At 39.6% G+C, this 21,067-nt stretch overlaps 1 protein-coding gene and 1 long non-coding RNA gene across 6 annotated transcripts in view; one reads left to right on the top strand and one right to left on the bottom strand.

Annotated features, from left to right (window-relative positions):
• LOC133257015 (uncharacterized) overlaps positions 1 to 21,067 on the top strand; it is a 135,023-nt gene that overhangs the window by 107,786 nt on the left and 6,170 nt on the right. For both annotated transcript variants that reach the window (XR_009739370.1, XR_009739369.1), the window contains exon 2: positions 17,752 to 17,891. This is a non-coding gene — a long non-coding RNA (uncharacterized LOC133257015). The remainder of the gene's footprint in view (positions 1 to 17,751; positions 17,892 to 21,067) is intronic.
• Positions 9,865 to 21,067, bottom strand: part of ACYP2 (acylphosphatase 2) — a 179,117-nt gene continuing 167,914 nt past the window's right edge. For 2 of the 4 annotated variants that reach the window (XM_061432369.1, XM_061432365.1), the window contains exons 4-5: positions 13,631 to 13,735; positions 9,865 to 10,488 (exon numbers count right to left, since the gene is read on the bottom strand). In XM_061432369.1, coding sequence (XP_061288353.1) covers positions 10,374 to 10,488; positions 13,631 to 13,735 — 220 coding nt within the window. In that variant the 3' untranslated portion in view covers positions 9,865 to 10,373. The remainder of the gene's footprint in view (positions 10,489 to 13,630; positions 13,736 to 21,067) is intronic. The other 2 variants (XM_061432368.1, XM_061432367.1) reach the window with 2 other exon arrangements.

Genomic DNA, 21,067 nt, shown 5'->3' with positions numbered 1-21,067 from the left:
TGATCTGATTTCCATTTTAATAGTATCTCTCAGTGTTGTGTTGAGTTTGGACAGAAGAAGGGAAAAGGTGGAAGCAGGAAGTTCAAGGAAGAGGCTATAATATGGTGACTGAGATCAAGGGTATTGCCTTAGAGTTAGAGATACTTGGATTTGAGCTTAAATTGTTAAACTTTTTACTATGTAAAATGTAAACAAAAGGAGAGGGAATGGTCTGAGGATCTCCTATGACTCACTAAAGAGGAACTAAAGAGCCTTTTGATGAAGGTGAAAGAGGAGAGAGGGAAAAGCTGGTTTAAATCTCAGCATTCAGAAAATGAAGATCATGGCATCTGGTTCCATCACTTCATGGCAAATGGATAGGGAAAAAAATGGAAACAGTGACAGATTTTATTTTTCTAGGCTTCAAAATCACTGCAGATGGTGACTGCAGTCATAAAATGAAAAGATGCTTGCTCCTTGGAAGAAAAGCTATGACAAACCTAGACAGCATGTTAAAAAGCAGAGACATCACTTTGCCGACAAAGGTCTGTATAGTTAAGGCTATGGTTTTTCCAGTAGTCATGTAGAGATGTGAGAGCTGGACCGTAAAGAAGGCTGAGCACTGAAGAATTGATGCTTTTGAACTGTGGTGCTGAAGACTCTTGAGAGACCCTTGGACAGTAGGAAGATCAAACCAGTCAATCGTAAAGGAAATCAGTCCTGAATATTCATTGGAAGGACTGATGCTGAAGCTGAAGCGCCAATATTTTGGCTACCTGATGTAAAGAGCCAACTCATTGGAAAAGACCCTGATACTGGGAGAGATTGAAAGCCGGAGAAGGGAGTGACAGAGGATGAGATAGTTGGATGGCATCACTGACTCAATGGACATGAGTTTGAGCGAATTCCGGGCGAAGGTGAAGGATGGGCAATTTTGGTGTGCTGCAGCCCACGGCATTGCAGAGTTGGACATGACTTAGCGACTGAACAACAATGACCCATTTTAGTGGTTGTCAACTCATGTTTAATCTTGTTTTACCTATAGCTCAATCCACTTCCTGGTCCGTCCTTCCTCCCGCTGGATTATTTTTAAGTAGATGATGGACATTTGAAGACAACAACAGAAAGAAGCTGATGATTTTTTTTTTTTTTTGCCCTGAGTTTTTACCTTTAAGCATCTCAAAATAAAGTGTTACCACCATCTACAAAGGTGTAGAGTTTGAAGGAGGAGCCATCGGCTAAGGTGGAATAAGTCGATGGGAGAAGTAAATTTGGAACTCAGTTTGGGACATCAAAATTTGAAATGCCTAATAGAAGTCCAGTCGGAAATGTCGAGTAGGCTCTTGGTTAGATGAACCCTAAGTTGTGAGAATAAGCCTGGATGTGACATGTCAGTTTTGTAGTTGTCAACATGTACATAATACTTGAATTTATGAGACTGGGTGATATTGCCAAAACGATAAGTACAGATTCAGAGGAGGAGATGTCCAGGGCCTGAGTTCTCAGATTCTCCAAAGTTAAGAGATTGAAGAAATGAGAAAGAATCACACAGAAGAAGACTGAAAGGGTGTGAATACTGAAGTAAAAGGAAAGTCAAGTCAGTGTGTGATGTCCAGGAAGCCAAGTGAAAACAAGTGCTGATAGTTAAAGAGGAAGACAGAGAACTGACCAGTGGGGTTAGAAACTCTGAAATGAAGTCATGAGGAATGTTGGTTGACAGGTTGGGGAACATGGTGGGAACAGATTCAAGAATGGCAGGATTCGATTACAGCAGGTATAGACACTGATTTTCCGGGGGGTTGTCTGTAAATGGAAGAGGTATGTGATTGTAATTCCAAGAGTCAAGAGAGGGAGAAATGACAGCACTGTGTGTCAACTGCTGGGAAAGATTCATTCAGTGGGAAACAAAAACTGATGATGCGAAAGTGAGAAGGGCAGGGACAGCATCCTTGAGGTTATGGCATCCAGGTGTCCAGACAGTTCACCTGTGGTAACAGGAAGGAAACTAGAAGTACTTGGGCACAAACGTGGGTAGGTAAGTAAATGCGTAGGTAAGTAGGTAAGTCAAGTGGTAGAAGCTTGTGGAAGTTCTCTTCTGCTGGAAACAGAAATCAAAACCAAGGCTGAGTAAGGAGTGTATGGACAGGTTGTCTAGGAGGGTGGGAGAGTGAATGGATTAGAGACACAGAACAGGTACTGGGCAGCAAATAGGTCCTTTCTGAAGTGAATACTAGAGGGTTTTTCTTAATAATTTTTTACCCAGGCTTTATGTATGGGGCCTCTTTTCAGTAAATTTTGCTTAAAACCTAAGTTGTTCTTAACAGTTTAACTTTATACTGTATAGTTTATAGTTATATATGATAACCCAAGAAAGTTTTCTTCTATCATAACTGATTTTTCCTTTTGTTTCAATTATTCTGGCTTTTCCCCCATGAATTTCTATCATTGACTTTTTGATGGGCTCATTGATCTGCTCTCTTTTTTCTATATTAATAATTTGATTTTTCACATTTTCATCTCTTTTTCCTGATGAACTTTCTAGATTTATTCTCTAGACCAGCGGTTCCTAAAACTGCCAGCTTATCAAAATCACCCGGGTACATTTTTAAACATGCAGATTCAGGGACAAAACCCATAGAAGTCCTAAGTAATTCTGACAAGCAGCCAGGTTTGACGGACACAGGTCTATATCACTATTGAACTTCGCCAGTTACTAATTCCAGGATGTATTACAATTCTCCTGTTCCTTTTTGGGTTTCCTATAGTCTGTTCATGGCTTAGTGTGTGAGTATATGTGTGTTGCTGCTTTTCTTTGGAATATAATTTTTATATTCGATCAGTCGTGTCCAACTCTTTGCGACCCCATGGACTATACAGTCCCTGGAATTCTTCAGGCTGGAGTACTGGAGTGGGTAGCCTTTCCCTTCTCCAGGGGATCTTCCCAACCCAGGGATCGAACCCAGGTCTCCTGCATTGCAGGCGGATTCTTTACCAGCTGAGCCACAAAGGAAGCCCAAGAATACTGGAGTGGGCAGCCTATCCCTTCTCAAGCGGTCAGATTCCTGACCCAGGAATTGAACCGGGGTCTCCTGCATTGCAGGTGGAGTCTTTACCAACTGAGTTATCAGGGAAGCCCTTAGATTCAACTAATTTTCCTTAATCCATATCTTTTATTTTAATTTGAACATATTCTCCCCAATGGCTCCCTGCTCCTCTTGCAAAGATCAACATTCATTATATCCTATTGAGGACATATGCAGATGTTTCCTTAAATTTTATTTTTTCCTATAGTAACACTGAGATAGGTACTTCCTCTGACTCTAAAGACTGTTATTCCATTTACCTTGGCTATAGTGCTTTTTTGAATTTCAAGGCTGACTTTTTTCCCCATTTATTCATCTTTGAATGAAAAGAGTTTGGTTATACACTGGCATTTGCCAGAAGATGGAGTGAATCCCTCTTGGGTCTAAAACCTGAGAATGGTTGATCTGCCCTAATCCAGTATTTTATTGTTTTGCTAAGAGATTTTTCAGAAACTTTAAATTAAAAAAAAAATGATGAGATACATCATAGATACAGGATATATAAAATCATGTATAAAGTCTGAATAATAATAAAAGGAGCCCTTGTAAGGTTACCTTTCCTTGGCTTCCTTGTACTTCCTTTCAAGTAAAGGGACTACCCAGTTAGCTACTACCTGTTCCTTCTCTCCTATGTGTGCTATGATTTAGTTTTGTTATCCTAAATAATGGAGAAGGAATAGTGGTTGGGATGAGAGAAGGGAGAGAGGGGTGCATTCTTTTTTTGCTACCCTGGAAAATAATACCTGAGCAGAAGGATTTCTGTGTCATCTTTTTCTGATTGGTGTAGATGTTGTATCTTGGAAATAATTGTACATACCATCTACCACTTTATACCAATTTCCTGGCTAAATATTGCAGGCATGATTCTTCTTAATCCAGATTCATATGCACTGAATTCAGTGGAAATTCGGCCTTAATGCAAATGATCGAATGACTGACTCTGATCCTGCTCTTTAGAATAGTTTTGAAACAGATACTCCATTTCCAATACGATGAATTTCATGCATCTTTTCCTTCTCTATGTGTCCTCTAGTATTAAAAAAAAAAAAAAAACTAGAAGGAAAAACAAAAAGATGCCACAATTAGAAACTTGTGTTCACTGATTCTTGCATAGTTCATGGTGGCAATATGGAAAATAAAACTAATGAAAGAAAAAGGTAGTTTGAGGATGAAATAAGTATCTTGGGCATTCAACCAAGAATGTTTATCCTCCTTTCAGCAGAGGAGAAGTTGTAAGTATTGCTCTCTAGAAGGGGCAAGAACCTACCTTATAGAAAAATCTGCTAGTGAGATCACAGAGTAACTAGACTTTTTAATGCTAAAATTTTAAATTTTTATCAGACTTTGGTTTTATTAGAAACCAAAGAAAAGGCAAATTACCTTTTATACATAATTCCAAGTGTTAGGTTGACATCTCCAAGATATCCTTATAAAGTTCGTTCAGTACAGTTCAGTTCAGTTCAGTCCCTCAGTCGTGTCCGACTCTTTGCGACCCCATGAATCGCTGCATGCCGGGCCTCCCTGTCCATCACCAACTCCCAGAGTTCACTCAAACTCATGTCCATCGAGTCGGTGATGCCATCCAGCCATCTCATCCTCTGTCGTCCCCTTCTCCTCCTGCCCCCAACCCCTCCCAGCATGAGAGTCTTTTCCAATGAGTCAACTCTTCACATGAGGTGGCCAAAGTATTGGAGTTTCAGCCTCAGCATCAGTCTTTCCAACGAACAACCAGAATTAATCTCCTTTAGAATGGACTGGTTGGATCTCTTTGCAGTCCAAGGGACTCTCAAGAGTCTTCTCCAACACCACAGTTCAAAAGCATCAATTCTTCGGCGCTCAGCTTTCTTCACAGTCCAACTCTCACATCCATACATGACCACTGGAAAAACCATAGCCTTGACTAGACGAACCTTTGTTGGCAAAGTAATGTCTCTGCTTTTGAATATGCTATCTAGATTGCTCATAACTTTCCTTCCAAGGAGTAAGCATCTTTTAATTTCATGGCTGCAATCACCATCTGAAGTGATTTTGGAGCCCAAAAAAGTAAAGTCTGACACTGTTTCCATTGTTTCCCCATCTATTTTCCATGAAGTGATGGGACCAGATGCCATGATCTTCATTTTCTGAATGTTGAGCTTTAAGCCAACTTTTTCACTCTCCTCTTTCACTTTCATCAAGAGGCTTTTGAGTTCCTCTTCACTTTCTGCCATAAGGGTGGTGTCATCTGCATATCTGAGATTAATAATATTTCTCCCGGCAATCTTGATTCCAGCGTGTGCTTCTTCCAGCCCAGCGTTTCTCATGATGTACTCTGCATAGAAGTTAAATAATCAGGGTGACAATATACAGCCTTGATGTACTACTTTTCCTGTTTGGAACCAGTCTGTTGTCCGTGTCCAGTTCTAACTGTTGCTTCCTGACCTGCATATAGGTTTCTCAAGAGGCAGGTCAGGTGGTCTGGTATGCCCATCTTTTTCAAAATTTTCCACAGTGTATTGTGATCCACACAGTCAAAGGCTTTGACATAGTCAATAAAGCAGAAATAGATGTTTTTCTGGAACTCTCTTGGTTTTTCAATGATCCAGTGGATGTTGGCAATTTGATCTCTGGTTCCTCTGCCTTTTCTAAAACCAGCTTGAACACCTGGAAGTTCACGGTTCATGTATTGCTGAAGCCTGGCTTGGAGAATTTTGAGCATTACTTTACTAGCATGTGAGATGTGTACAATTGTGCAGTAGTTTGAGCATTCTTTGTCATTGCCTTTCTTTGGGATTACATTAAGCCACTAATTATATTTTTGTATTTCCTCTTGCATCTTTTTTTATTTTGGCAACATCAAAATAGAAAAGACAACAGAACATTAATTTCAGAAATATTTTAACTACTTTGGACCTTTATGGAGGCCCCTACGAAAATTAAAAATTTATTTCTAGTACTCACTCGTCACAATAGTGAAAATGTCTGCAGGTCAAGTACACCTACCACACTGACATGACAAGAGTGATCAAGAGAATGGGCAATGCATTTGAGTTTGGCACTTATAAAGATTTAGAAAAGACCCAAGGTACTAGATTTGGTGTCTTTGTTGTTTCTTTGTTTGAGGCAGAATTAATCTCAAACTATGTCTTCTGGAGAATCCTAATATAGGAAAGAAAGTAGAGTAGGGCTGCTCTTCTTGGAGCTCTCAGCTGTCCAGCTTCCTCATTCCTCTTCAGTAGCTTTCCTTCCACCTCCTGGGAGGTCTCTGTCTTAATGGGAATCCTGGGAGAAGTCCCAGTTCAGTCCAACTTCTTGACTTTGTGATTGAGGGCACCTAGGCATACAGTTAATCCCTGGGTGGGCTGAGCCCAGAATGCAGGTCTCCTGATTCCTAGACCAGAATACCCTCTACCATACCATGGTGCCTATTTTCAGTTCCTGAAATGAGTTCCAGACATGAAAATCTTGTCCTCTACTATATGGAAAATATTTCCAAATACAAGCTAATTTTTAAAAATGGATTGTTTGTTGTCTATGTGAGTTTAGAGACATGTGCTTCTGAAAGATCCCTTTGATAGAGTTGAAAATGTTTCATTGTAAAAATGGTGACCACCTTCCAGCAAAGTCAAACTACTGAGGGTTGTTGCCATATCCACACCCATCGCTTAGTTTCCCCTTTTAGTGCTCTTTGTTACCACAAGTGCCTACTTTTGAAGCACGGGCCTTCTTCAGGCTGCAAGGAATTCCCCTTTACCTAGAGATTCCCAGTCTTTGATGAAACTTGAATTGCTTTTTCTCAAGCTTAGAAGCCTAATAGCTTTCCTAATAGAAGAATCTCCCGTTTCTACCACACCCTTATTGCTTCTGTGTGCCCAACTTGCTAAAGGATCCATCTTTCACATCTTTCCTGGTAGCTTAGCTGGTAAAGAATCTGCCCGCAATGCGGGAGACCTGGGTTCGATCCTCAGGTTGGGAAGATCCCCTGGAGAAGGGAAAGGCTACCACTCCAGTATTCTGGCCTGGAGAAATCAATGGCCAGTATAGTCCATGGGGTTGCAGAGTCGGACAGGACTGAGCGACTTCACTTTTCAGTTTCCAGTCAAGAGCTTTACTTTTCAGATTAGCTTTTAAAAAAGGCATTTTTATATAAATATAAAACATAGTTACCTGCTTTAACAAATCATATTCCCCTAATTCCAGTGTGTTGCTTCTTGAGGAGGGTATTGGCATGTGGAGTGTAGAGACTCCCAGGTGACAGTCACTGGAGTAGAAACTCATCTTTTGCTTAGTTGTTTTATTCTTCCTTTAAAAAAAAAAATGCCCAATTTTGGAAAAATTAAAGCTATCAAGGTTTGTTATGAAACAAAATATATGTTTAATATGATAAATTATATAACATATTAAGATAAAATATGGTATGTAAATGTAAAAGTTCCTGCATGAGTTCAGTATGAAATTTGCCATATTAACTTCACTGTTAGGATGTGCTGTCTGGTCTCGATAACACATTTTTAAAATTGCTTTACCTTTTTTCTCTTTCTATCCACTCATAACCACCCATTTTTAATCATTATCTACAACATTTTTCATCCAGTAATAGAACTTAGTTCTGTATTAATCATTAAGCAGCCTTGACTAATGTGATTCACTTTGTGCAGTCAGAAGATTGTGCTAGCAGAGTGTGATTTTCTCAGGAAGAGAGCAGGGAAGGGAACTACCAGAGGAAATCAGGGTAATAAAAAGTGACATATTGGTGTCACTTCTGAGATTGCATTTTTCTAAAAGCATTTAGCCTTTCTATGTGTAAAGAGATACAGATTTCATTTTCAACTTGACTGTAAGAAATGTCTGTTTTACTTTAAGTCAAATTGAGCCCGCTTCAAGCCCCATTCTGGCTGGGAGGTGGGAAGTTGAATCTTTCATCCTCAAAAGGATCATGTAATAAAGAGTCTAAAGTAAACAGAACGTTGAGGAAAGACTTCTCTGGTCTCTTGTCCATACCAGTTCCATGACTGCTTTCCAGGCCACCGTGTTTTCTTGTAGCCAGGATGTCTTGCAGCACCTGTGGGGTAGCAATCTTGCTAGGGCTGGGAGCCCCTGCGCCTTGCATCCAGCTTCTCTGCGTGGACCATAGCTATTCTCTTCTCGGTTTTGGCCATCCCCTCAGAGGTGCTATTGGGGAGATAGAGGAAGGTCTCCATCTCTTGGGAAATCCATTGCCTTTAAAGTCTTGGACCATCTCCTTGTCCCCTTTGCTTTTGGCACTTCTGCTTTTCTTGTACCTGCTAAAGGGGTAGTGTTTGTCTTTTTCCTCAACTCACAACATAATGCCCCCTTTAAAATGAAATCTTGGAAGAAAAGTTGTCTTCAGGGGATCTGGCACCAAAACCCGTCTTGAGACAAAGGAACTCAATGACTTGTCTACCTTCCTTGAACCAGGAGTAGCGAAATAGAGCAAAACCCAAGTGAATAACACAACAGAGTATCCTCTACATGATGAGGATATTAAAATAATAGGAAAGCTCTTTATTCCTTTAAGGGTATTTAGAAAGTTAAAAAAAATCTTTGTCATTCTCTAATGGCATGTTCTCTTATGTACACTTGATATTGGTATTATCATTAAATTAATCATTGTGAGTGAACAAAGGCAGCCCATGCTTCATCTCCTTAATTATAACCTTGCAGTGGATAGAGAAGAGTGGCCTGAAGTCTTTCTCTATGCCATGGAGTGTAGCAATAGAATTTTGCTCCATAGATAGAAGAATGGCTTCTAGTCTGCATTCCCAAGGCATTTGAAATTATTGGACAATTGCAGGTGACAAGATCCAGGAAGCAAAGTGAGACCAAGCGTTCAGGGCTCCACAGAACCCCATTTTCAGTCATAATGGTTGCCCTTTTCCACTTGCTCTATGTATTAAATTCCATGCAAATTGGTTTAATGGATTCCATTGTTACAAAAAATTGGAAATCACTGAAGAAATATGTGAATATGTGTGTTAATCGCTCAGTCATGTCAGATTCTGTGACCCCATGGGCTGTAGCCCGTCAGGCTGCTCTATGGGATTCTCCAAGCGAGAATACTAGAGTGGGTAGCCATGCCCTTCTCCGGGGGATCTTCTTTACCCAGGGATTGAACCAGGTCTCCTGCACTGCAGGCGGATTCTTCACCATCTGAGCCACTAGGGAAGGCCCTATGTAAGTATATATTGTACCTATAACATTTTAAATTCCCCAGTATTTGAGTTAAAGGTCTCCATTTCTCCAGAGTATAATTCTGTGGTGTAGAAATAAAACTTTCCGTTAAAATACTATGTGGCTTAATTATCATCTGTATGTGAGAATCCCCAGATGACAGGCCAAATTTCGGGGATATACTGTGCTGTGCTAAATCGCTTTAGCGGTGTCCCACTCTGTGTGACCCCATGGACTGTGGCCCACCAGGCTCCTCTGTCCACGGGACTCTCCAGGCAAGAATACTGGAGTGGGTTGCCATGCTCTCCCTCCTCCAGGGGATCTTCCCAACTCAGGGATTGAACCCACGTTTCTTAAAGTCTCCTGCATTGGCAGGCGGGTTCTTTACCACCAGTGCCACCTGGGAAGTCCCCAAATTTGGGGGAACAGTGTGATTTATTTAGACTCTCAGTCCCTTTTCTGGTTCATAGGGCATCCATTATGGGTAGTTGCAAATATAAACCTTGCTGCTTGCTGTATACTACCATTGTCATTTCTTCACTCCTCTGTTCACCATACAGAAGAATATGGTTCCTAGAAAGCATTAAGTAGCTCCGATAGAAGTACTGAATCATGTTCTCATTCAACCAGAGTTTTTAAAGTTAACTCTTTATTGATTTTAAGGCTATGCTGATCATCATATACATTTATATCAAACTACTGGTTATTTTGCTGTTGTTAAACAAAGTACTCAACTTTAACAACAAATTATTATTCAGAGGTTTTAGAACTCAATTCAGATAATACCCCAAAATAATTTTTAAGTGGTTAACTTATTATTTTATGTCCAGCCAAATAACATGTATGTCATAATATTCATTAGAATTAAAGATTCCATGAGACAAGTTTAAATAAAATATTCATATTCAGTATTTTGTAATGACATTTAAAATTTTAGAATGCTAAATTTGGCTTGTTAAAAACATTGTTGAGTAAAACTATTTCATTGGCAAGCATTTTTAGTAACATAATGTTGCAGCTTTTGGAACAGAAAGTTTCTTTTTTTATCCTATTCTGCTACTGTCACTCTAGTATGCAGACTTAAGAATACAGTCTATTCTATTGTACAGTATAAGCATTACAATTTTAATTTAACTCCTATTAGTATCGAATATTAAAACTAGAGTATTCAAGTTTAGAGATGGTTTTTTCATTGGAAAAGTTCGTGCGGTCAATGCGAGAACTAGGACTTCCAACCTTGCTCAGCCAGGACTTCCTACAAAAAATAAATAAATAAAAATTAGCATTTTAGTGTATATGGACTAGCTGAAATGATCCCACAATGACTGTGATCCCACATAAACAATGGGAGTGTATGTTTAATAAGCAACTTTTGCATGTAATATAAAAGATATACATGACATCTCTCTCTCAAAGTTGTTCAGTCATGTCTGACTCTTTGTGACCCCATGGACTGTAGCCCACCAGGCTCCTCTGTCCTTGGAATTCTCCTAGTAAGAATACTGGAGTGGGTAGCCATCCCTCCTCCATGGGATCTTCCCAACCCAGGGATGGAACCTGGGTCTCTCACATATACATATATATATGTATAATTATATACACAATATACATTTTATATCAAAATATCATAGAGTTTAACATATAATCAAATGTGGGCAAAGAAGAGCTAATGACCAATTAAGCATAGTCAACTCCTGATGATTTCATTGTGGAGTAATTTCCCTCCTTTTAAAATATCCAAGGTCATTATTACTGAGCTGTTATATGCAGCAACATAAAAATATTTTTTATAAAGAATAAAACAATTCACCATGGGTTTTTCTTACTACCCAGCACGTGGTAGATTATATATGCAGGATGAGAGAGAGAATAAAAAATGAATGTGATTTTTCTGTAAATATTTGAACAAAATTAGATGAACATCTTTTCTTAAACCATTTTGAATATATATATATATATATATATATATATGCGCAGGATGAGAGAGAGAGAATAAAAAATGAATGATTTTTCTGTAAATATTTGAACAAAATTAGATGAACATCTTTTCTTAAACCATTTTGAATATATATATATATATATGCAGGATGAGAGCAAGAGAATAAAAAATAAATGTGATTTTTCTGTAAATACTTGAACAAAATTAGATGAACATCTTATCTATTCAAAAACCATTTCATATCACATATTAGCAAAGTAACTGCATTAAAGAGACAAATGTTCTGAAATTTCCTTTGCTTATATAGTACAATATTTTTTCTTAATTTAGTAGTGATATTGTTTGTCTAATTTATACATTTGAGTACTTACCTGAGATGCTTCATATAAAATAAGATTACTGTAATATTGTTGACACCTTAGATATTTTAAGGATATTCAAGAATCTTTCTACCTATTAATAATTAGTTGGGATGAAAATTAAGTGGGACTACAGGTTAATAATAAGCATTTTTGTACAGTTGATAGCTGTTATCCCAGCTGTTGTAGAAACAGTAAGTTTCCTGATATCCCCAAAGGCCTTTGAGGCTGTGAAACTAGTGATGTGTATAGCTATGCAGTATTGTATGTAACAATCTCAGTAACCTTGAATTAAAAATACTTCCTAAGCTACAGTTGTCTGATTAGCTGAAAATTACTCTTAACAGGCTGGAGACGAATTCCAGTGATTCAGATTGCCCTATGCTATTTAGGTATTTTTATTTTTGGGGCTGTACTGGGTTTCCATTGCTGCACGGGCTTTTTTCCAGCTGCAGGGAAAGGGGGCTACTCTCTAGTTGCGGTGCACTTGCTTCTCACTGCGGTGGCTCCTCTTGTTGCAGAGATGGGCTCTAGGATGCGCGGGCTTCAGTAGCTGTGGCTCTAGAGCACAGGCTCAGTAGCTGGAGCACACAAGCTTAGGTGCTCCGCAGCATGTGGGATCTTCCTGGACCAGGGATCGAACCTGTGTCTTCTGCATTGGCAGGTGGATTCTTTACCACTGAGCCACCAGGGAAGCTTGCCCTTTTGCTACTTAACTCTTCAATTACTATTGGAGTATAGTTGATTTACAATATTAGTTTCAAGTGTACAACACAGTGACTCAATGTTTTTATAGACTAAAGTTTATTATAAAATATTGGCTATGTTCCCTGTTCTGTAGATTAAATCCTTGTATCTTATTTATTTTACAAATAGCAGTTTGTTGTGACCCTCTTTTTGGTTCTTACTGTGACAGTTTTTCTGGGTAAGGTGAATGTTTACTTCTTTTTCAGAAGATAAGCCATCACCACATTTTCTTTTCTTCAACTCATTTAATTGAAATCTCAAAAATCAAAATTGCACATGTTGAAAAATAAAGTTTAGTTATTATGAAAAGGGCTTATGGCTTCAATTTTCCCAAATTTCCTTGAAATCCTCTAGAACAGAAAGACCAGTAACAATAAAAAGCTAACATTAATGAAGCACTGCCTGTTTGCTCAGCACTGTGCTGAATTCTTTACTGTTTCCTTTAACCCACACATTAACTCTATAAGCTGTAGTCCATTTTCCCTATTAAGTTATTGATAAGGAAAGAGACACAGAGAGTTAAGTAACTTTCTCAGAGTAGGAGCCGTGTTAGTGTTGACAAGGGATCAGATTCTGGATATATTGACTGTGAAGGTATAGTCAATAGATTTGCTGACACACTGAATGTGGGTACCAGAAAAAGAAGACTGAAGGATGATACTTGGGTTATTGGTTTGAAAAGCTACTAGAATAGGATTGTCATGTACTGAAATGGAGAGACTGTGAGAAGGGTAGACTGGGGGGAAAGGTGAGAAGTTCAGTTTTAGAATGTTAAATCTGAGATGTCTATTAAACATCTGAATAAGATGCTGAGTAGGCAGCTGGACCCTGAATCTGGCTGCAGAGATAAAATTTGAATTTGTCTGCAGATAGACAGCACTGAAAGCCATAAGAATGGATGAGATCACCAAGAAAAGGAATGTAGACAGAAAAAGAAAGAGGCCCACAAAGTATACCATAGGGCATCCCAATGTTAAGAGCTCAAGAAGAAGAACCAGCAAAGGAAAAGAAAGAATCCAGTGAGGCAGGAGAAAAACTGGGAGAGCAGCTGTGTCCTGGGAGTCAAATGAAGCCCTCAGGGAGCAGGAGAGATCAGTCTGGGCAATGATTCTGGCAGGTTAAGTGAGGTGAGAACTGAGAGTTGACTATTGTGTCTAGCAACATGCAGGTCACTGATGACCTTGACGAGAACAGTTTTCATGGCGTGAAAGCCAGATCTGAATGGACTCAGTAGAGAATAAGAAAGGAACTGGAACCAGCGTGTGTGTGTGTATGAGACAGAGAGAAGTGGAGGGGCCCTCTATGCCATGGCTCCACACACGCCATCCATGTTGCCTGACCTGCCTACTTACCTAGGAGTGTTCCAGTCGTCTGTTCCTTGGAAAGATGTGCTCTTTATGTGCTGCTCTTGCCCTTGATAGGGGTGGCTCAGATCTGTAAATGGCAGAGGTGTTTTTCTAGACAAAAAATAACCAGTCACAAATTTTTATCTAATTAGTGAGGATGAGATTGGAATGTCATAGTTTTGCAATCCCCCTTAATGTGAAAAGGAACCACATAGTCCAACAGTACCCATTAATTCATTTCAATAAATAACACTGCATGAAAGGTATATTCTAGATACTGGGATGCATACGTAGATATTTAAAATGGGGTTCTTTCCTCAACCTACCTTACATCTAAAGCAATTAGAGGAATAAGAACAAACAAAACCCAAAGTTAATAGAAGGAAAGAAAACATAAAAATCAGAGCAGAAATAAGTGAAATAGAGACAAAACAGCAGAAAAGATCAATGAAGCTAAAAGCTGGTTCTCTGGAGGAAAAAAAACAACCCAATAAAAAAAAAATATTCAGAAGACCTACATTTTCTCCAGAGAAGACATACAGGTGGCCAAGAGGCATATGAAAAGATGTTCAACATTTCTAGTTATTAGAGAAAGGCAAATAAAAATTACAATGAGATATTATCTTATACCAGTCAGAATGGCCATCATCAAAATGTCTACAAACAATAAATGCTGGAGAGGGTATAAGGAAAAGGGAACCCTCCTGCACTGTCGGTGGGAATGTAAATTGGAAGGAATGATGCTAAAGCTGAAACTCCAGTACTTTGGTCACCTCATGCGAAGAGTTGACTCACTGGAAAAGACTCTGATGCTGGGAGGGATTGGGGGCAAGAGGAGAAGGGGACGACAGAGGATGAGATGGCTGGATGGCATCACTGACTCGATGGATGTGAGTCTGAGTAAACTCTGGGAGTTGGTGATGGACAGGGAGGCCTGGCGTGCTGTGATTCATGGGGTTGCAGAGTCGGACATGACTGAGCGACTGAACTGACTGACTGACTATGGAAGTTCCTTAAAAAAGTAAAAATAGAGCTACCATGCTGTGCTTAGTTACTCAGTCACGTCTGACTCTTTGGGACCCCATGGACTGTAGCCCACCAGGCTCCTCTGTCCATGGGATTCTCCAGGAAAGAATATTGGAGTGGGTTGCCATGCCCTCCTCCAGAGGATCTTCCCAACCCAGGGATTGAACCCATGTCTTCCACATTGTAGGCGGATTCTTTACTGTCTGAACCACCAGGGAAGCCGTATGACACATCAATCCCACTCTTGGTCGTATATCAGAGAAAACAATGGTTTGAAAGTATATATGCACCTGTGTTCATTGCACAGTGTTGTCTACAAGAGCCAAGACACCCTAAATGTCAAGCAACCCTGAATGTCCACTGACAGATGAGTGGTATTCCATGTCATGTGTGTGCATCCTCCACACGTGGTTGTACTTTCGTGTACTTTACAGTACTTTGGCTGTGCCACATGAGGAGCTTCCTAATGAAGACCTGATGGAATTGGAAGCCCAGAGAAAGGACAAAGAGGCACAAGGAAGAAGTAACTGAAGAATCAAAGAGACTGAGGGTGCAGTCCAGTGCTTTCATGTCATCCATGGCAGGAAAAGAAGAGCTACTACCCAGACACCACTGGTTGTTTCTTCAAGAGGACATGTAGAATTGAATCCAGCAAGGAACCAGAACCTGTGCCATCAGCATCAGGTATGAGTGACACTGCAGCTTGCCCTCCAGCTTCTAGTGCTGATGACCCTTCAGCTCTACCATCTCCCACCTCCTCTCTCTCCTCCAATCAGTAACTCTTCTTGCCTGTTCACTTGATGCCAGCCCCTGGATGCCAGCTGTTGTACCGTATTACTGTATTTTTCAAGATGCTGTACTGTTAAGATTTAAAAAATTTTTTCTGTTTTATATGTATTATTTGTGTGAAAATTATAGTACAGCATTATATAGCCGATTGTGTTAGTTGGGTAGGCTGTCTTTGTTGGACTTCCGAACAAACTGGACTTACAAATGCCCTCTCGGAATGGAACTCACTCATAGGTAGGGGAAAGTGAAGTCCCTCAGTTGTGTCCAACTCTTTGTGACCCCATGGACTATAGAGTCCATGGAATTCTCCTGGCCAGAGTACTGGAGTGGGTAGCCATTCCCTTCTCTAGGTCTCCCACATTGCGGGTGGATTCTTTACCAGTTGAGCCACCAGGGAAGCCCAGGTAGGGGATCTACTATAATACTATTTCCAGCAACATGGATGGACCTAGAGATTGTTATTCTAAGTGAAAAACAGATGTCATATGATATTGCTTACATGTGGAATCTAAAAAAAAATGATACAAATGAACTTATTTACAAAACAGAAACAGACTCACAGACTTACAGAATGATTTATGATTACCAAAGGGGGACTGTTGGAGGGAGGTAAAGTAAGGAGTTTGGGACTGACATATAAACACTGCTATATTTAAAATAGATAACCAACAAGGATTTACTGTATAGCACAGGGAACTCTGCTCAGTATTCTGTAATAACCTAAATGGGGAAAGAATTTGAAAAAGAATAGATACATTTACATGAATAACTGAATCACTTTGCTGTATACCTGAAACTAACACTGTTAATCAACTATAGTCCAATATAAAATGAAAAATAATTTTTAAAAGTTATATATATTAAAATTATTCAGTATTGACTTTACTTTTCATGAATATTTATGAATAAAGGTGAAGTATTAAAAATGAATAAAGCAAGCAAATTCAATAATTGAATAATTTTTATTTATTTCTCACAAAGAACTGAGTGACTTGACCTCCCCTTTCAAAGATGCAATCTGCTGATCAATGTTTCTCAACTCAGGTCTCCCACATTGCAGGCAGACTCTTTACTCTCTGAGCCACCAGGGAATCCCCCAAAATCTTCATGATACAGTGTTATCTATAATGACTCTTTGCGACCCCGTGGACCCATTGAATTCTCTAGGCCAGAATACTGGAGTGGGTAGACTTTCCCTTCCCCAGGGGATCCTCCCAAGCCAGGAATCAAACTGGAGTCTCCTGCATTGCAGGCAAATTCTTTGCCAACTGAACTATCAGGAAAGCCCTTATTTCTCATAAAGCAAGACAAAAAAGAAATCTTTGTAGACTGCTTTTAAAAACACACTTGGAAACCAACTATAGTAAATTAAACCAAATTATGTTTTTATAAAATATGTTCTCTTGACTGATGCTCTTGCATTACTTTGAAAAATTATTAAACTTCAAGAGTCCTGTATAAAAAAATAACTGTTTTGTCTACTTTTGTTCAAGTGTTTATGTTCCTCATTAAAATTTTGTTTGCTTCAATTCATACCCTGTATATTTCTTGGTAAGTTTATACTTAGATATGTACTGTTGTTTTGCTGTTTTGAACAAGATGCTTTTTAATTATCATATTTTTAAACTGGTACATACAGAAACTAGTGATCTCTCATGTTGTAATCAGATACCTTACTGAACTTCCTTGGTGATATAATAGTTTTTTCCTTTTCTTTGGAATGCCTAGGTTAACCACCCCATGTATTTTTAAATTCATTCTGTCAACTTTTAACACATTGACAGGATAATTTCAAATTGCTCTTTATTTTAGTCTCTCTAGCCACATTTTGGTGGCTCAGATGGTAAAGAATCTGCCTGCAATGCAGGAGACACAGATTCAATCCCTCAGTTGGGAAGATCCCCTGGAGAAGAGAATGGCAGCCCACTCCAGTATTCTGGCCTGGAGAATTCCATGGACAGAGGAGCCTGGTGGGCTACAGCCCATGGGTCGTAAAGAGCTGGACACAACTGAACAACTCACACTTTCACTTTTTTTTTTAAAGCCATATTTTGGCTATTTACATGCCATTCAGAGAACTGCTACAGAGAAAAACTGAATTATGAACAGTGCACCCAGCCAAGAGGCCAGCAAGATCATAATATACTAATACATGCTCTAATTCCAGCATATTTTACCTATCAGTTTTGTAGACTACATAAATACTGAATGGATGGTTGGATGTCTGGGTGAGTTATGCTTGCTTGAAAGAGATTGAAGTCCATTATTTCTGCTGTAAATCTGAGTTGGCTTTGTATGCATATATCTTTCAGATATTTTTGTTTAAGCAACATGATCCACTGGCAGGCTTTAAAAAAACAAAACAAAATGAAAGAAAGGATGTAAACTGGAAAATTCTATTGATAAAAGTCATGTTACTTGAAAACCATGTCCTCTCTTCACTCTAATACAAGTAAGTGCCTCATATAGAGATTTTGAAAATGAAACTCATTTTTGTGAAGTTTAATTCTCTTCCCCAAATCGAGGAAATAATAGAAGGAATTTTATTATGGATACACTTTCTTACATGGTTGATGAGAACCATACACAGTTGTGAAAACAATTTTTTATGAAATAGCAAAGGACAATGATCTTGTACATATTACATTTAAGTGTTCTGCAGGCCATCTTTGCATTAAAAAGAAATTAATAAAACAATGCTGATAAATATTAAATGACCAAGGAAAAATCTATTCGTTTAATAAATTAAGAATGCTGTGTTTTTCTGTTCCTGTTCAGAGAGTCGCCAACTCTCAGTCCCCTCCAGGTTTCCACAGCTTTGTCTCTAATTCGTGGGTGCAGATGGCACACACTTAGCCATCAAGTACAGTAAGTGCCACATATTTATGGCCTTGGCAGCCAGCAAAGAGACCAGCTGTGGCCTTCTAAAATGCACTTAGGTGTCTGCCCTCCCAGAGACCTTTCTTTGATGGTCTGTAGCTAAAAAGGGCCCCACTCCCATGCTGTTGTGAGCATCACGGGAATTAGCACATTCTATAATTGCTATGTTTATATGTTTATGTATTCACTACCTGCCTCCTCCGCAGTAGACTGCAAATTCTAGGAAGGGAGGATTCCCACCCTCTAGCAGGATGCCCAATGAGAGTGGGTCCTCAATATGTATTTACTGAATGAATTGAGTCTCTGTCACCTTTCTGCCCTCCTCAGGTCTGCCTTCCATGCATGAGAGGAAGGGGCATTCCTAGGGTCTGTGGACTCCACACACAGAAAGGAACCCTGAGCATGACCTGTTAACGCTTTGATTTTTATCTCACACAAAACAAAACCCTCGTGTATTTTTTTAAAAACTCTTTGAAAGGTAAAGACATAGTTGCTTTTATTACAGAAAGTGAATAAATATTTTGCCTGTGGCCGTCTCCTATGAAATAACTCAAATAATGACGATATTCAGTCTCTTAAAGGAAGTTAGAGGCCTATGAAAGTGAAGTCGCTCAGTCGTGTCCGACTCTTTGCAGCCCCATGGACTCTAGCCTACCAGGCTCCTCTGTCCATAGAATTTTCCAGGCAAGAGCACTGGAGTGGGTTGCCATTTCCTTCTCCAGGGGATCTTCCCAACCCAGGGATCGAACCCGGGTCTCCCACATTGCTGGCAGACACTTTACCATCTGAGCCACCTAGGAACTGACCTAATAACCTGAATATAAGCCTGTGAACAAAGTTTACTCGTGCAATCTGTCCATGTATTTTTGCCAGTCCCTAAATTTTACGGTATTTCTTGTGACTGTGAGTTTACTCACTATATAAATAAACATAGTCACTGAACTTCACTCAGAGTTCACTGACCTTCACTCAAACTCTGAGTGAAGTCAGTTACTATTTGAACACCACAGGAGGGCCAAGTCCATCCTGCAAACCCACTCACGTAACATGCCACCACATTAGTCAGATTCAGCGCACAGCTGGTTGTATATGCTCATACATACTGTGATGATCCTTAGACATTTTCTTTATATCCCAAGTATGTAGACACCTACTATTTATGTGCTGTATTAATTTTAAAAATTTATGCTTCTTTAAAAAAAAAAAAAAAGAATCTTCCCAACATAATCTTGCCCCAAAGCTTAATGCTTATAGCAGGAGTGAAGTGCTTCTTTGAACAAGGGAACAGTTGGGGTGGGGGTGGGTGGTGCAGAACCCCGCCCCTCACCCCAGGCCTTTTTTTCCACCAACTGCACCTCAGGCACCGCTGGGAAATCCTAAGAGCTCTGAAGAGTACCGTTTGAAAACTTCCCTATTAACCTGTCACTGAGCAAGGATACAGAAGCATGGCATGGAGGGAGCTCCATCACAGGTAGAGGTGGAAATCAACAGAGGACCGTCTGTTCTGCAACTCAAGCCAGTTAGTGCTTCCTGCAAAACATAGTAAGCTTCTGGGGTGGGGGGGGAAAAATCCCATCTAACAAATATCCTCTGAAACAAAGAGGTGAATGATCAATAAAGCATTAGAAAGCCAATACTATTAATAATTCATAGCAGTTCTATTTCCTAGGACTAAAGTGGGGCAGCATAATCCTTTCGCATATCTCTGCAGCACCAGTATAAAATGTAGACCATAGCAAGAAAGCAGACAGTAGGAAAAGACAGCTAATGAATTAAAAGCTAACGTGATACATGCTGGAAAATAGAGTTGTCTGCTCATTTGAAGCTTTCAAACTAACATTAATAATGGAAAGACAGCATATAATATTTTTGCTATTCTCCTTATTTAGCAAGTTTCATTATTCAGTTACATGTGGACAAATACTACATATTTATTATCAATACAAGCATTTTGAAGGCATTTTGATATAATGTCTAGAGTTTCTGTTAGGTATTAGTGAAGAGTTCAGTGATTATCAGGGGAATCCTAGAATATACATAATTAAGCTGAGACCAGATTCTTCATCTTTAAAATAGGATAATACCACTTCTCTGCTAGTGAAAGGATTAAAGAGAATGTATATAAATTGCCTAAGGCAATGTCTGACACCCGGCAGGCCCTTAAGAGCAGTTATGTTACCGTTCTCTGCCTTTGCTAAAGACCATGGACAGCCTGCTTGGCAAACTGTGACCCTCCAGGGCACACACTGCAGTGCAGCTCCACTAGTGAAAACTCTTGTTCTTGGTGGAGCTGCTTCTCAGCTGCAGTGGGAGATGGCATGTCACTCAACCTCCTCATTTTGAGGAGAGTCTGCAAGAACTACCCAATATGAGCTATGCCCAGGACACTGAGAACCAGCCAGCTGAATCAAGGGCCTAGATGCAGAGAAGGCAAGAGTGAAGGCATGATCGAAACCTCCAGTTTTTCTGCCACACCACAGTTTCCAGGTCCACAAAGTGATAGGTGTGCTCATGTGTTTCATTTAGTGGCAAGAAAATCATTGCTGGAGCACAGTGGTGATGGAGTGGACTTTAGGATCATTCTGCTTGGATGTGAATCCATCTACCATTTCCCAGCTGGTCATCCTGGGTAGGTTTCTTAAACTCTCAGTGCTTCATCTGTGAAAATGAGAGCATGTAGCCTACCTCAGAGAATCGTTGTGAAGGTTAAACAAGAGAATCTGTGTAAATCGTTTGAAAGGCTATCTA

The sequence above is a fragment of the Bos javanicus genome, chromosome 11 (assembly GCF_032452875.1).
Source record: "Bos javanicus breed banteng chromosome 11, ARS-OSU_banteng_1.0, whole genome shotgun sequence".
Classification (NCBI taxonomy): domain Eukaryota; kingdom Metazoa; phylum Chordata; class Mammalia; order Artiodactyla; family Bovidae; genus Bos; species Bos javanicus.
This window is presented reverse-complemented; position numbering and strand designations above follow the sequence as displayed.